General features: G+C 41.3%; 1 protein-coding gene across 1 annotated transcript in view; it reads left to right on the top strand.

Moving 5' to 3' along the window:
* The first annotated feature begins 1993 nt into the window (after positions 1 to 1993).
* LOC125933225 (zinc finger protein 37A-like) overlaps positions 1994 to 16111 on the top strand; it is a 42749-nt gene continuing 28631 nt past the window's right edge. The window contains exons 1-3 of the mRNA XM_049646093.1: positions 1994 to 2083; positions 10169 to 10313; positions 10591 to 10686. Of these exons, the coding sequence (XP_049502050.1) occupies positions 2069 to 2083; positions 10169 to 10313; positions 10591 to 10686 (256 nt within the window). The 5' untranslated portion in view covers positions 1994 to 2068. The remainder of the gene's footprint in view (positions 2084 to 10168; positions 10314 to 10590; positions 10687 to 16111) is intronic.

Consider the following 16111-nt stretch of genomic DNA (forward strand, 5'->3'; position numbering starts at 1 on the left):
TAGACGAATAAAGACATTTTCTTTTGGACTGTCGATTTTCTGATTTATCTACGATTTTCGTTCATTGCTTTCATGATTTTGATGAACTATCTTGCTTGATCCCACCCTCGTCCCCTGGCTTTTTATTTCCAGAGAGAATCGCTGGCGGTGTCAGATACTATTTTTTTATTTTAAAAATTGTTTTATTGCTTAATGGAATCTGTTTCCTAGTATTTAAGAAAGTGAAGTCGACAAGCAGTTTCCTTTTCCTGACAGCTCAGCTCTGTGTCCAAATTGCACACTGGGTGCACATAGATCTCGGCTGTAATCTGCAACTTTTGGGGATTCCCTGACGCGATCTGATAGTTTGGGTAACTGTTTGGGTAACTAACAAGCGTCCCAACCTTCTCACGCTAGATAAAGACTACACACTCTCCACTAAAGCCCATCGCCGCTCAAGGAGTCTATAAGGAGCGGGAGCTCTGGCTTTCAGCGCGGAACGCTCCCACTGCCCGGTTCTGCGCTTGCCTAGTACCGCCTTCTGCGTCTCTGCACTTCCGTCCTGTTTCTTTTTTTCCTTCCGTTTAACTCAGTTCTCGTTGGGAGGGGGGGTTCTGCACCCGTCGTGTCTCTGACCTTTTCTGCGGCTTCATGTGCAGGGATCGATAGGTGAGCTTGGGACGATTGGACGAGGGCCAATGGGGGCGCCGTGTGCCCGGGAGTCTGTGTCCCGGCGGTCGGTGCCCGATCGCGTGGAGGAGGTCCGTGGACCGGTGACGGCGGGATGGGGACGTGTCCATCAGCGCTAGAGGTCGGGCCCCCCGGTGCTCAGTCCCTGCCGGAGCGGCCGGGGCCGTTCGCGGGGCCCGGTTCTGGAGGCCGCGGGAGGAGGCCGTGTGCCCGGAGGCGGTGGGAGAGGGACGGCGCCGCGGCCGGGAGGGGGGCGCGAGCGCGTCGGGCGGAGGCGGGGTGGTCCGGGAAGACGGGCGCCCCTGCCTGGGCTGAGTCGGTTACCGCCCCGCCTCTTGGTTCTCCTTGTCTCCTTCCTGGAGTCCCCCGAGCAGCTCTCCAGTCGGGTGCGCGACTGTTTCTTGAGGTGTGGTGTTACTCAGTCCGGCATTAGGGAAGGATCTCCGAGAATCCCTTACTTTTTGTCTCATTGAATAGAAACATTGTTTGTTTGTTTGTTTGTTTTTCTTCTCGAAGGTTACTGACTTGTTCAGAATCACAGTTTGTTAGTGGCGAAGTCTGGAAGTTGTGTCTCCCGACTCCAGAGAGACTGCCTGCTTTTCCACACGAGGAAAGGCAAATTACTTTTAAAAAGATCCTTTTGAGAAACGGCAACCAGGATCAAGAAACGAAAACATAGACCTTTCATTAAAGCATTGCTTTTTATCGTTTTCTGTGTAATCAGTAATCAAAGGTTTAGTAACAGTGGGGAAATTGATAAACAGTTTAATCAGGAGTATTTTTTTAAGTTTACTTATTTTGGGGAGAGGGAGAGAGAGAGAGAGAGAGAGAGCCCAGAAGAAGCAGAGAAAGAGGGAGAGAGAATCCCAAGCGGGTTCAACACTGTCAACGCAGAGCCTGTTGTCCGGCTCACTCCATCCCACCATCCCTGAGATCTTGACCTGAACAAGAATCCAGGCTTAACTGACTGAGCCACCCAGGTGCCCCAGGTTGGGAGTATTTTTTGTAGCAGTTTTGGTGAAGACTTAATGTTACTTCACTGAGTATGTTTTATTTAAACCTACTTTTTAATTTAAAAATTTTTTGTGAACATCAAGAGAGCTTTAAACTGTTAAAAATCCCCAGGAAGCAAATATTTAGGTTTTCCCAGTGAAAACTTTTATGCCCAGCAGCCATTACATGATTAAGTCAGAGTCCTATTAGATAGTTGTTCTTTGAGCATCTGCTGTCCTTTCTGAAGGTGAAGGGTACTGACACGCTTCCTATCTATTGGGTTGTATAGTTTTATAGGGCAGGAGCGTTCAGGAGCCACCAGGCAGGCCAGCTCTTTTAGGACCTCATTCCTCCTGTAACTCAGCACAGCACCAGAGTTGTCTACACTTTTCCAAGACAGCAGAAAATGAACAAATCCCAGGTAAGTTGTTCATTCCCCACTTTATTTTGCAGTGGACCTGGTGAGATTTGTGAGTCCCATACTAATGGGAAATTAGCAATAGATAGAAATCTACCTTTACAGAAAGTAGTGGCAGATCAATAGCAAAACTAAAGTGGCTTCTAGATACATACTGATCATTCTATAACTTAGAGTTTCTAAACTGACCTACAAATAACATCTCTGTTGTTTCTGATAATCACGGAGAAAGGAAGACACAGTCTTTTGGATACAGACAGAATTTTTATAAGACACAAAGACTTCTTGGATGATATCTTTTTTATCTTTTAACCTTCCTGTGACAGCCCTGAAATGAGTGCCTAAAACTATTCCTTACTGAAAGTAAAAGGGTCCAAGGGATAGCTCAAGTAGTTAATTTAATGATAGTCTTGTTCGATCCTGGTATAAAACCTGATACGTTTAGGGGCGCCCAGGTGGCTCAGTAGGTTGAGCTTTAGAGTTTGGCTCAGGTCAGGATCTCACACTCCGTGAGTTTGAGCCCCACGTCAGGCTCTGTGCTGACAGCTCAGAGCCTGGAGCCTGCTTCAGATTCTGTGTCTCCCTCTCTCTCTGCCTCTCTCTCGCTCACACTCTGTCTCTTGCTCTCTCAAAAATATATAAACATTAAAAAGAAAATAAAAACCCTGATACGTTTATAGGAATGAATATGGCCTGCGTGCTGGTTAACAAGAACTCTCCATGAGTACTTTAGCCGGGTTGTATATGCGAGTTTTATAGCCGATCGTTTAAAGTTAAATTCTCCAGTAAGTCTGTCTGAGCTTCTCCGTCAAATTCATCCCATAGCTTTCTGCCTTGGTTTTTCTTCTTCACTGTTTGGGATCTGTCCAGGTAAAGGTTGCCAATGATTTAATTGTATTTACTGACCACTCTTTCCAGGAGACTCTTTGTCTCTTTTGATGGATACTGGAAAAATGGTTGAATAATACTGTTAATTGTTTTGAGTACTTCTAAAAATATGTAAATTATCTTAATGTGTAATTGACAGGCATTTTCTCTTCTTAGTTCACTAGTAATTTGAGATCTATCCATATGTAGCTTATTTCCTTTTTTTTTTTTTTTTTAATTAGAATCTTAATCAGGCTGCGCTCTCAGTGCAGAGGTCAGTCTCACGACAGTGAGATCATGACCTGAGCTGAAATCAAGAGTCACATGCTTTACCACCTAGACACCCCTGTAGTTTGTTTCTTTTAATGTTGGATTTTCCTGCTGTGTGGACACAGTGTATTCTAAATACTATATTTTACTGATAGACTTGTAGGTAATTTGCATGTTTCCTTAATATAACAGCTGCTGTGAATATCCTTGTCATTCTCTATGGTAAATGCAGATGTATCTCCAGACCCTGGAGCATTGCTTCTCAGAGTGAGGATCTTTGGCCAGAAATGGCAGCGTCCCCTCGAAACTTGTTTGACATGCAGATTGTGATCCACCATCCCAAACCTACTGGAAGAGAACTTTTGGAGGCCAGGCCCAGCAATCTGTGTTCTTACGGGATGTCCGTGTGATGGTTGATAACACATTAAGTTAAGAATCATTGGTCCAGTGTCCAGTGATTAATATTTTTGAGTTACAGGATATTAGGATTTCTCATTTTTCTAGGTAAATTGTTACTCATCAGAAAACTGTGTCTTCTCCAGATACAGAGGTTATTCCTACTTCAAATGATTACAAACTTCACTGTTTAATTTGTATGTGTCTGATTATTGAGTTTGTGCAAATTTCATAAATTTATGGTGTATAAGTGTTCAGCAATTTCAAGAGTGGGTGGAATTCTTGCACACCCATTGTTAGAATTATTTCTTTGTGTTTAGTGGTTTTTTAAAAATATACATGTATCTTCCCCCACCCAAGAGAGGTAGCGTGAGCTGGGGAGAGGGGTAGAGGGAGATGGATGGAGAGAATTAAGCCGACTCCACACTCAGGGTAGAGCCCGGCATGAGCCTGGATCCCACGTCCCTGGGGTCAGGACCACAGCAGAAATCAAGAGTCTGATGGTCAACTGAGCCACCCTGTATTATGTATTAATATTTAAATATATTTTTATTTGCACTTTTTTAACTGCTTGTTGCTGGCATGTTATTTTTTATATATTGACCTTATTTCCAACAAGTTTTCTATACTAATTTACCACATCTAATTGTTTATCTGTATATCCAAAAATTTGGATTTTTTTTTTTTTTTTTTTTATTAATTTTTTTTTTCAACGTCTTTTATTTTTGGGACAGAGAGAGACAGAGCATGAACGGGGGAGGAGCAGAGAGAGAGGGAGACACAGAATCGGAAACAGGCTCCAGGCTCCGAGCCATCAGCCCAGAGCCTGACGCGGGGCTCGAACTCACGGACCGCGAGATCGTGACCTGGCTGAAGTCGGACGCTTAACCGACTGCGCCACCCAGGCGCCCCTGGATTTTTTATGTATACACATGTATAATCTGGGAATAGTGACACTGCCATATACTTTTCCCAGATTTTGTACTTTTTTTTCTATATTGCTCTCTTAGGTCCTCAAATATATAATATTAAATAGAAGCAAGAGTAGGGGGGGAACTTTCCTTTCAGTATGGATTTTTGCTGTATTTGTTTACATTTCATAATGGCATCAAGGATGTCCAATTTTATTCCTAGTTACCTAAAATTTTTCTTTTTTTTTAATGAGTGCCAATGAAATTAAAAAAAAAAAATTAATGTTTCTTTTTGAGAGAGAAAGAAAGAATACCAGCAGGGAAGGAGCAGAGAGAGAGGGAGACAGAGAATTCAAAGCAGGCCCCAGGCTCCTAGCTGTTAGCACAGAGCCCAACTTGGGGCTCGAACCCACGAACTGTGAGATCATGACCTGAGCCGAAGCTGGATGCTTAACTGACTGAGCCAACCAAGCGCCCCAATGAGTGCCAATTAAATTATTTAAAATGGTTTTGGACATCTACTGAAATCGTCATATGATTTGTCTCCTTCATTTTCTTAGTAAATTACATCAGATCTTATGCAATTAAATTTAATGTAAAATTAATTACAACAAATTTAAATGTAAAACTAACAAGATATGTCTGAAATAAACCTAACTGGGTCATGACAATATTTTGTTTTAGAATTATGTATCTGTGTCCATGAGAGACATTGAGCAGTGAGGTATTTTTTCCCGGTGGGGGACATGTTCTTGTTAGGATTTAGTATTTAGTGTCAAAGATATGTTGAATTTATAACAAGAATTCTTGAGTATTTCCTCCTGCTTTCTCCCCAAGATTGTGTTTTATTTTGTTTCTACTTCTTTCGTAGGTATTCATTCATAGGTAGGGACATCTTTACCTGGAATTAGTTTGTTTCCCTCCCTTCCTTTCTTTCTTCATTGTTAAGTAGGCTCTGCGCCCAGTGTGGGGATCGATCTCATGACCCTGGCTTACAACATCCCATTTTTTTCCTCTTTTCTCCCAGCCTCTGGCAGTCCCCATTTTATACTCTGTTTCTATGAAATTAGCTTTATGGTGAGTTATAGTGTATGATATTTGTTTTCTCTCTGACTTACTTCATTTAGCATAATGCCCTCAAGGTCTGTCCATATTGTCTCAAGTGGCAGGATTTCCTTTGTTTTTATGGTTGAATAGTATTCCATTGTGTGTGTGTGTGTGTGTGTGTGTGTGTGTGTGTGTGCGTTTATATATATATTTATTATATATGCATGTATGTATACACGCATTATCTTTACCCCATTCCTCTGTTGATGAACACTAAGCCTCATGCCTCAGCTACTAAAATAATGTTGCAGTGAACAGGGGATTACAGGGGTCTTTTGCAGTTTTGATTCCATTTCTTTTGGATTTGTGCCTAGAATTGGATTGCTAGATCATCTGGTAGTTCCATTTTTAATTTTTTGAGGGACCGCCATAGTGTTTCCCAAGGTGGCAGCACCAGTTTACATTCTCACCAACAGTGAATGAGGATTCCCTTCACGCCACAGTCTTGTCATTTGTCATTTCTTGTCTTTTTGATAATAGCCATTCTGAGAGGTGTGAAAGAGATATTTCATTGTGGTTTTGATTTGCATTCCTTGATGGTTCATGATATTGAGCACCTTTGCATGTACAATTGGCCGTTTGTAGGTCTTTGGAAAAATGTCGGTTCAGGTCCTTTGCTCATTTTAATTGGATTATTTGCTTTTTGGTTTTTGAGTTGTATGAGTTGTTTATACATTTTGGATATTAACGTCTTATCAGATACATGATTTGTGAATATATTTTCCCATTCTGTAGGTTACTTTCCAGTTCATGGACTGTTTGCTGGGCAGAGCTCTTAAGTTCGATAAAGTCTTGTTTGAGCTTTTGTTGCCTTGCTTTTGGCATCTTATCCAAAGAAAACATCATCCTAGAGAACAATGTTGAGCTTCTCCCCTATGTTTGCTTCTAGGAATTGTATGGTATCAGTTCTTATGTTTAAGTCTGATTCATTTCAAGTTAATTTGTATGAGTGGTGTAAGATAGGGGTATAGTTTCATTCTTTTGCGTGTTGGTATCCCGTTTTCCCGCTGCCATTTACCGAAGAGACTATCCTTTCTCCATTGTGTGTTTTTGCAACCCTGTCAAAAGTCAGTCGACCATATGTGCGTGGGTTTATTGGGGGGTTTCTCTTCTGTTCCATTTGACTGCAACTGTTTTTATCACTGAAATAAGTCTCCCTTTGGCTGCAGTTGGTATTCCCTGTAACGTACCTTAATTAGGCCTTCCTTCACTTCGTTCATTAACCATTTATGAATAGTTAGTACGTGTCCTAATGTGTGCCAGCTGGTGAGGATTCTAAGAATGAGACATCGCTCTTTATAAGGAGAAACTCTTAGAACTGTGTAGGGCATTAAAAGAAACTCACGTGATTTTGACGCTACTGTAAGTCCTACGGTGGGGATCCTGTTTTGTTTTCCTCATGATTTTTCATTTCTGGTTAAAAATGAAAAGACAAGATTTTCAAGGCTAAAATAACATAATTGTTTTTTGTATTGGGTGACGTACCCCATTTGTATTTGTTCTTGTGAGGCTTTAGTCCCTCCATCTGACAATGTATTTATTCCCTATGCTTTTTCTTGGTTGTGTGGGGCACCCCGATTGAGTGGGAGCCGGTAGGGGGTGCCAGTGAAGAATTCACTCAAGACAGAACAGAGGAAATAGAAGTTTACCGGATACCCTGCAAGGGAGCAGCGGGCAGGATGGCAAAGGGGAGACCGTCTGCTACTAGGCGGTGGTGAGGGGCTGTAGTTCTAGAGTAGCTGTAATTTTTCCCCCTTTTTTGGTAATCTTAGGCACTGTGCCTGCCGTGGGCAGCCCATTGGTCAGTGAGGGCCTGTGGCTTAATGAGCCTGTTCACGTCAGCTTGGTGGTCGTGGTCGCTGTGGATCCTTTTGCTTTCCTCAAGCTTTGACTGCTCAAGCCTGTTGTATACACAAGTGGTCTCTACAGGTTGTTTGTTTCTGTTTTACTGGATTATTTTGTTTTATTTTTTCAACACTGCGTCAGCTTGTGTCATAACAAAGGATTCCTAAATTTATTTTCTGTTTGTGTCTGTGATCTTACGGGCTAAGGCGTGGCTCTGCTCTCTGTGCTGTGCATTGTGGGGTCAAGGATGAAGGATGATGTTTCTGAAACTTCTCCCTGAAGTGACACATTTCCCTTGTACCACTTTTCATTGGCCAAAGCCAGTCATGTGGCCCAGCTTGATGTCAGTGGGCAGGAGTTGTGATGTACCCGCAGGGGCAGGCTGGGGCGCTGGACCTACTGGAAAGGGGAAAAAATATGTTGTGAGTTGTTTGTCAGTGGTCACATGATTTATCAAGTGACCTTTGATGATACACTTTTAAAGTTACTCCTTCTAGAGTGGTTCAGTATTTAATTTTTATTCTAATACTAATCATCATTTAAGTTTAAATTGTGGTTATAGTTTGTAATTTTCTATTAACATATGAAAGGACCTTTATTATTACTGCAATTCGACCTTTACATTTACCTCAGTCATCTTCTGCTATCCCGTATTTTGTGGAAGCCCTCTGAAGTATTTTGTTTCCCTTAATGAAGAATATTTGTAATACTGTTTTTCAGACAGTTTCATGGGGCACCTGGGTGGCTCAGTGGCTTTAGCATCCTTCTCTTGCTTTCAGTCCAGGTCATGATCTCACGGTTCCTGGGATGGAGCCGTGCTTGGGGCTCCACACTCACAGCATGGAGCCTGCGTGGGATCCTCTCTGTCCCTTTCTCTCTGCCTCTCCCCTGCTCGTGCTCTTTCTCTCTCTCAAAATAAAGAAAGAAACCTAAAAAAAATTTCTTGAAGCAGTTTCATTAAAGGACACAGCTGATATGCCAGGAATGATTTGGAATCGAATATATCTCTTGATTGGTGAATTCTAATTATGTGCCTGGATAATACTACTTTAAGTAAGTTTTCTGGATTAGCTAGTGCAATCCTACACCACCTTTATGCTGTAGGTACTGAAATTACAGAAGCGTATAAGGATTTACGTTCGGGATCTCTATAGAATAGTTCATTTGCAGAAAATGCAGTTTGAGAAGTGGACAAATTTGAGATGTCCTGACTCCTAGTCGACCGGAAGATGCCTCTTCTGGCAATTTGATGCTTGAAACGTGGGAACCGGAACTCACATTACAAACGATACTGGAAGTGTTCTCAGTGGTTCCCGAGGTGCCTCCTGGTTTTGAAAATGACTCAGGAAGATCTTTGTGTGCTGCTGATTTTATCATCTTGCTCCCCCTCACTTCTTCATAGACGTGTCATGTCTCAGTGTGTTCTCCCACTTCAGATATTTAAGGAACCTCAGCCTTTATACTCACGATATGTAGCTGCATCAACAGGTAGAAACATGTTATTTACATATATTTTTTAACTTTTTAATGTTTATTTTTGAGAGAGAGAGAGAGAGAGAGAGAGAGAGAGAAACAGAACATGAGTTGGGGAGGAGCAGAGAGTGGGAGACACAGAATCCCAAGCAGGCTTCATGCTGTCCATACAGAACATGATGCGGGATTCAAACCCGTGAACACGGAGATCATGACCTGAGCCGAACTCGGACGATTAACCAACTTAGCCACCCAGGCACCCCTCGGCTTTTACCTTTTAAACTGGAGAATAAAAATTTGTAACAAAATGTATTGATAGTATATTTATGTAATCCATAAATATCAACTTCGATAGTACTCAAAAGTGTTCTTTTTTTTTTAACTTTTTTAAATGTTTATTCATTTTTGAGAGACAGAGAGAGACAGATCATGAGCAGGGAAGGGGCGGGGAGAGAGGGAGACACAGAATCCGAAGCTGGCTCCAGGCTCCGAGATGTCAGCAGAGCCCAGCGCGGGGCTCGAACTCACGAACTGCGAGATCATGACCTGAGTCGAAGTCGGACGCTCAACCCACTGAGCCACCCGGGCTCCCCAGTACTCCAAAATATTCTTTAAAGTGGAACGTGATCACACATTGAAGACTCGGTCTAATTTACTCTGTGATCCATTCCATGAATTCCTTTCTGGCACTTCTTGTCATCACAGATCCAGGCTGGATTCTCAACTTTTCCTCCACCATTTGCCCTCTTCTCATTTCCCGAACGTGTTAATGGAGCCCCGCCTTTGCTTGCACCGGGGACCACGACCCTGTGTTCATGAGAGTACGGGTTTCCTCTTCTCCACCAGCCGTTCTTCAGTGAGGCCCCACAAAGAGCTAATTTTGCTGCTCGTTTGTTTTAGTCTGTCTTGTGCATACCTCACCTTAGCGATTGTAACCTGTTACTGCATGTTTTCTTATCAGATTATGTGCTCCTTGAATACAAGAACAGTTTTATTAATCTTAGCATTTCTAAGAATTGGAACAGTTCCGGATACGTTGTGGGATTTGGTGATTTTTACATTAATAATACCCTGAAGCAATGGCATAGTGTTTGTTAGATTTCTCGTCTTCCCTCAAAGCCTAAAGCCAAACACGCCTTCTGCAGACTGTTTTGGTAATCATGAGAAGGATTGGTTCCCATACAGCTTTTTCCATGTCACCCAATTCTGAACATTTCAGATTGAACAGAGATTCCAGGGATCGGTATCATTTAAGGATGTGACCGTGGGCTTCACCCAGGAGGAGTGGCAGTGCTTGGACTCAAGTCAGAGGTCCCTGTACAGGGACGTGATGCTGGAGAACTACAGCCACCTTGTCTCAGTGGGTAAGGACTGTTTTTATATAATTCCAAGTAGCATGTTTTGGTTGTGTTAATTATGAGGCATATAGGCTCTGTGCCGCGTTGAATGATATTTAAGATTGGAATTCAGGAGTCATTGCCGATTGACCACTTTTGGGCGCCAGGAAGGTAGTTGTGTTTACCTCTCCAGTGAAGTGTTCCGTGGCTTCTTCACCGAGCAGCTGCAGCGGCTTCCTCCTCTTCCAGAGGCCCTGAAGTCTAGGCCACCTGGTCTGAATCCTGAATGATTTCACGTTGACAGGGTCCTGTGCTACCAAACCAGAGGTGATCTTCAGGCTGGAGCAAGGAGAGGAGCCATGGATATGGGAGGAAGAATTCCCAAGCCAGAGCCTCCCAGGTGAGTGGATACATACGGCACCGATGAACATCGGGACATTTATTATCTTCCCATGATTAACCCAGGGCTGGACAACTTTGGAATGTGTTTTTAAGGTACCTGTTTAGAAGTCATAATCCAGTGAGTGACTGAGAATACTGGTTATTGGACCAAACCTCCAGATTCTGCTCTCACGAAAAATCTTCTCCTGTTTCATTCACGTTTTGAATATTCACCATTCTTACATTTGTCAACAGACCAATCTTTGCCTCCTCCCCTTTGCCATCGTTTTCCTGCATGAGTGTGTGTTTCTCAAAGCAGTGTCAGCCTCCGACCTTACCGGCGTTGTTGCACTGCATTCCTGCTGTTCCCAGGCATTGTTTCATACACTGATTTTCCGACTCAAGTAATTTTTGAGTGCTTGCTGTTGTCTAAATACCATCGTAGTGAGAGGCGCTTGGGTGGCTCAGTCAGTTGAGCGTCTAACTTCAGCTCAGGTCATGATCTTGCTATCCATGCGTCGAGGCCTGCATCGGGCTCTGTGCTGACAGCTCAGAGCCTGGAGCTTGCTTCAGATTCTGTGTTTCCCTCTCTCTTGGCCCTCCCCCACTCGTGCTCTGTCTCTGTCTCTCAAAAATGAATAAACATGAAAAAAATTTTTTTGATTAAAAACAATTAATAAATGCCATAGCAGTGAAAGAATAATGTGCCAGTGACTTTATACAAGTAGCACTAGTGGCCAAGAGATACATGCAGAGGTGGTCAACATCACTAACGTGAGGGACATGCACCCCCAAGCCACATCACACCATTTAGAATGGCTAGCACCAAGAAGACAAGAGAGAACAAGTGTTGGCGAGGATGAGGAGAAAAGGGAACTCTTGTGCACTGTCGGTGGTGGTGATGTAAATTGGTTCACCTACTGTGGAAAAGGGTGTGGAGATTCCTCAAGCAGTTAAATATAGAACTGTCCTAGGATCCCGCAGTTGTACCTGGGAACATACCCGAAGAAAATGAAAAGAGGATATCGAAGAGAATATACACATTCATGTGTATCACGGCCTTATTCACAATAGCCAGATCTGGACACAATCTGCGTGCTCGTCAGTTCATGAATGGCTAAAGAAAGAAAAGAGAGTAGTATTATTCGGTCATGAGAAATGACATCTTGCCACTTTAAGAGAAAGACAGTTACCGTATGGTGTCACTTATATCTGGAATCTGGAAAAGGCAAACTCATGATAACAGAGGGTACTGTGGTGGTTCCCAGGGGATGGGGTGTGGGAAAGGAGTGATGGCACAAGATCGGAAGAGTACTAAGTAAGCCTAGAGATAGCGGATACCATATCAAGAATGCAGACAGTATCGTATTGTGATAACCACACTTGCCAAGACACCAGAACTGAATCGTTCCAGTCACTAATAAGACATGGGAATTGTGTAACATAATAAAGGTGCTGATTACTGGTACAGTAGCAGTCATAATACAGTTTATAATTGTCTGAAACTAACATGTGCACCTTGAATTTATATAGTTATATGTCTCATGCATTTAAAAAGTAGCACTAGAAAGAGATACTTCTGCATATTAACGCTGTGTAGTGGTAAAAAATGACCATGGAACTTAGAGCAGAGTTAAATTGTGCTGCTTTAAGAAGAGTAGTCAGGGGAGACCTGAAGTAGGAGATCAGCCACCATTAGAGCAGGATTTGAGTGAAATGTTTGTGTGAGTCGGGCGGTTTCTGCCTCTTCTCAGCGGGGGAATAGCACCCACTAAGCCAATGAGCAGGAATGTGTTTGGTGTTTTTTGGGAAATAGCGAAAAAAAAAAAAAAAGTACAATGGCCAAAGGGGAGTGAGTGATTGATGAGTGTGGGACAGGAAATGACGTCAGGCAGTTGTGGTCCACAAGGTAAATATCATAAATCTTATTAAAGATTTTAATATTATCCTTATTAGTATATTTTGGTTAATACACATGTGTGGTTTATGTTTATAAGATCTTTCTCGCCCCTGGAGAAGATATTGGGAAGAGCATAAGCACTACAGATGTCGCTAGAGGACGCTTGTCGTTTTCCTTTAGGGTGATTATGGTCAGTCCAGATTGGAAGGCATGGAGGTAACGAGAGGAGGGTGGATTCTCTCTGTGTCGGGAAGAAGAGTAACAGAAAGTGAAGAGAGGGTGGGACTTGAAGGATTTTAAAGAATAATGGTTGAAAGCTTCCCAAGTTCGGCAGAAGACCTAATAGTATTCATTGAAGAATCTGCGTGAACTCCAAGTAAGAAAAATGCAAAGGGATCCACGCCAATGGCATGTCATGATTACATTTCTAAAAACAAGAGAATGTTTCAAAGTAGCCGGAGAGAAACATCTCCTTTTCTTTGGAAATGATAGTGGATGTTTCAGTCAGAAGCATGGAAGCTAGAGGGAAACGATGCCTTTTTTTCTGAGTACTGAAGGAAGAGAACTTTCAGACAAAACTGGTATCTTATGAACATATATTCATGAAAGGAGAGCTGAAGTTATCATACAAAGGAAAACTAAGAGAAAATGTTGGGAAACCTTTTACTTATTTATTAAAAAAATTTTTTGTAACATGTATTTACTTTTGAGAAACAGAGAAAAAGCACAAGCAGGGGAGGAGCAGAGAGAACGGGAGACACAGAACCCAAAACAGGCTCTAGACTCTGAGCTGTCAGCACATAGCCCGACATGGGGCTCAAGCTCACAGACCATGAGATTGTGACCTGAGCCAAAGTCAGACGCTCAACCCACTGACCCAGCCAGGTGTCCCTAGCAAACTTAACTTGTGAAATGGCTAGAGGAACTCCTCTGAATAGAAAGGAAATAACACAAGAATGTTGGAACTTCAGAAAAGAATGAACATCGGAAGTGGAAAAAATAAGGATAAATATAATGGAGTTTCCTTCTCATTATTTTCTGAAATCATATTTGATTGTTGAAGCAAAATGTAGAAATATCCTATGATTTGATGCTCCATGTGTGGGGAAAATATATAATTCCATTTAAAAGATATAATAAAGGGATTTGGATGGAATTGAAGTTTTACATTTCCCTTGAGTTGGTAAAATGTTGATCTGAGAAGAATGTGATGAATCATATATGTGCCTTTTACCTAGAAATGGACTCAAATACCTCGAGCAACCACCAAAAAAATGTATGAAGTGGTACACTTAGAAATACTCTCAAGTAGTTACCTGTATAATCCTTGGCAAAATATTAGCAAGTAGAAAACAGTGGTGTATAAACAGAATCCTACACCGTGACTGAGTGGTTTATATTCAGAGCATGTAAAAGTGGTTCAGCATTCTAGAACCAATCAGCGTAATCTACCGTAGGCTGACAAAGATGCTGTTATACATAAAATTGCTTTATTAATTTCCTTTCAGATTGTTGATTGCAGTTGCATAGAAACCCACCTGATTTGGGGGTGGTTATATTGTGGCTTACAGCTTTTCTGAATTTATTTATTACCTCGAGTGGCCTTTTTGTAAATTCCTAGGGATGATTTGTAGTTAGAGGGAACTTTTCCACTCTTTCTTTAAGGCCAAAGAATTGTTTCCTTAATCCCAAAAGCAGATGGTCGCTCTTGGAAGAAAAACTACAAATAATTCTTAGGAATATAGATGCAGAGCTCCAAATAAAGTCCAACGGTGTAGGAAAAGAAATATATGCCATGCCGAATTAGGATTTATTCCAAACCTGCAAGCTCATTCAACATTCAAAAATCAATGAACATAATCCATCCCATCAGTAAACTGCAGAAAGAAAAATTGTATGATCCTATCAATTGATGCAGAAGAAGCATTTAACAGAATCCATGTATGATTACAATTCAGCAAACTAGGAATAGAGAATTTCTTCAAGTTGATGAAAAACATCTACCAAAAAATCTGTTAACATCACATATAATAAAGAGAAACTGGATGCTTTCTCTCTAAGATCAGGAGCAAGTCAGGGCCATCCAGTTTCACCACTCTTATTTGACATCATAGTAGAAATCTTAGGTAATGCAACAAAACAGATATGAAAGGTGACAAGGGAAGAAATAAAACTCCTCTTTTTGCAGAGATTCAATTGTCTAAGAATCCTAAAGTGGCACACTCCTACAACATAGAAGTCATTTATAGGAAGGTTGCCAGATACAAGCTTAATATTCAATAGGCATTTGCCTTATTAATATTTTAGTTGTAGTTGTCTTTGTATTGGTGAGTTGTAAGTGTTCTTTACATATTCTGTATATCAGTCCCTAATTAGGTATGTAGTTTGCAAGTATTTTCTCCTGTTTCTGGGTTGTCATTTTACTATTTTATCTGTGCGCTCTGCAGCAAAAGAGTTTTTTGTATCATGAAATACAGGTTATCTGTTCTGTCTTTTGTCACTATTGGCTTTGGTGTTGTATCTAAAAGGGCTGTGTCTATCCCAAGGACAGAAAGATTCATTCCTATATTTTCTTTAAGTAAATGGTTGTTACATTTAGGTCTGTTACCCACTTTTGTGTATGTTGTGAGAAAAGAGTATAATTGTTTTGCATGTAGATATCTAATTGCCTCAGCATCAGTTGTTGATAAAGGTGTGTGTGTGTGTGTGTGTGTGTGTGTGGTCTTGACAATACATCGTTTTGATATACACACACACTCACGCATCCATTTCTCCTACCCCCAAACCCATACCTCTGTCAACCGACAGTATGTTCCCTGGATCTGTAACATCCCTGTGTTTGTGTTTTTCATTTTTCAAATTCCATGTAAGCAAGATCAAACAGTATTAGTCTTCCTTTGTCTGACTTCTGTGACTTTGCATAATGCCCTCGGGATCCATCCATGGTGTCCCCAAATGGCAAGATTTCATTAATTTTTGTGACTGTGTAATATTCCACATGTATATCATATTTATAATATGTATATATACATAATACATACATATGTAAAACATACAAAATATAGTATGCATAATGTGTTTAACTTATAACTATGTATTCTTCATTTGTTTATATAGTGCTACAGTGAAAAAACATGTGTATGTCTTTTGAGGCTAGTGTTTTCATTTTCTTCAGATATATACCCGGAAGTGGAATTACTGGATCACATAATAGTTCTATTTTTAATGTTTTGAGGAACTGCCATGTTGTGTTCTATGGTGGCAGCACAGTTCACCCTCCCACGAAGAGTACCTAAGGGTTTCCTTGTCTTCATATCCTTATAAACACTTGTTATGTTTTGTCTTTTTGAGAATAGTCATTTCGGTAGGTGTGAAGTGCTATCTCATTGTGGTTTTGATTTGCATTTCCCTGATGATGAGTGTCGTAGAGTACTTTCTTCAAGTACCTGTTGGCCATCTGTATGTCTTCTTTGGAAAAATGTCTATTCATATCCTCTGCCCATTTTAAATCAAATTTGATTTTTCTTATCGAAAAATATTAGTT

Source organism: Panthera uncia, chromosome D2 (genome assembly GCF_023721935.1).
Source record: "Panthera uncia isolate 11264 chromosome D2, Puncia_PCG_1.0, whole genome shotgun sequence".
Lineage (NCBI taxonomy): Eukaryota > Metazoa > Chordata > Mammalia > Carnivora > Felidae > Panthera > Panthera uncia.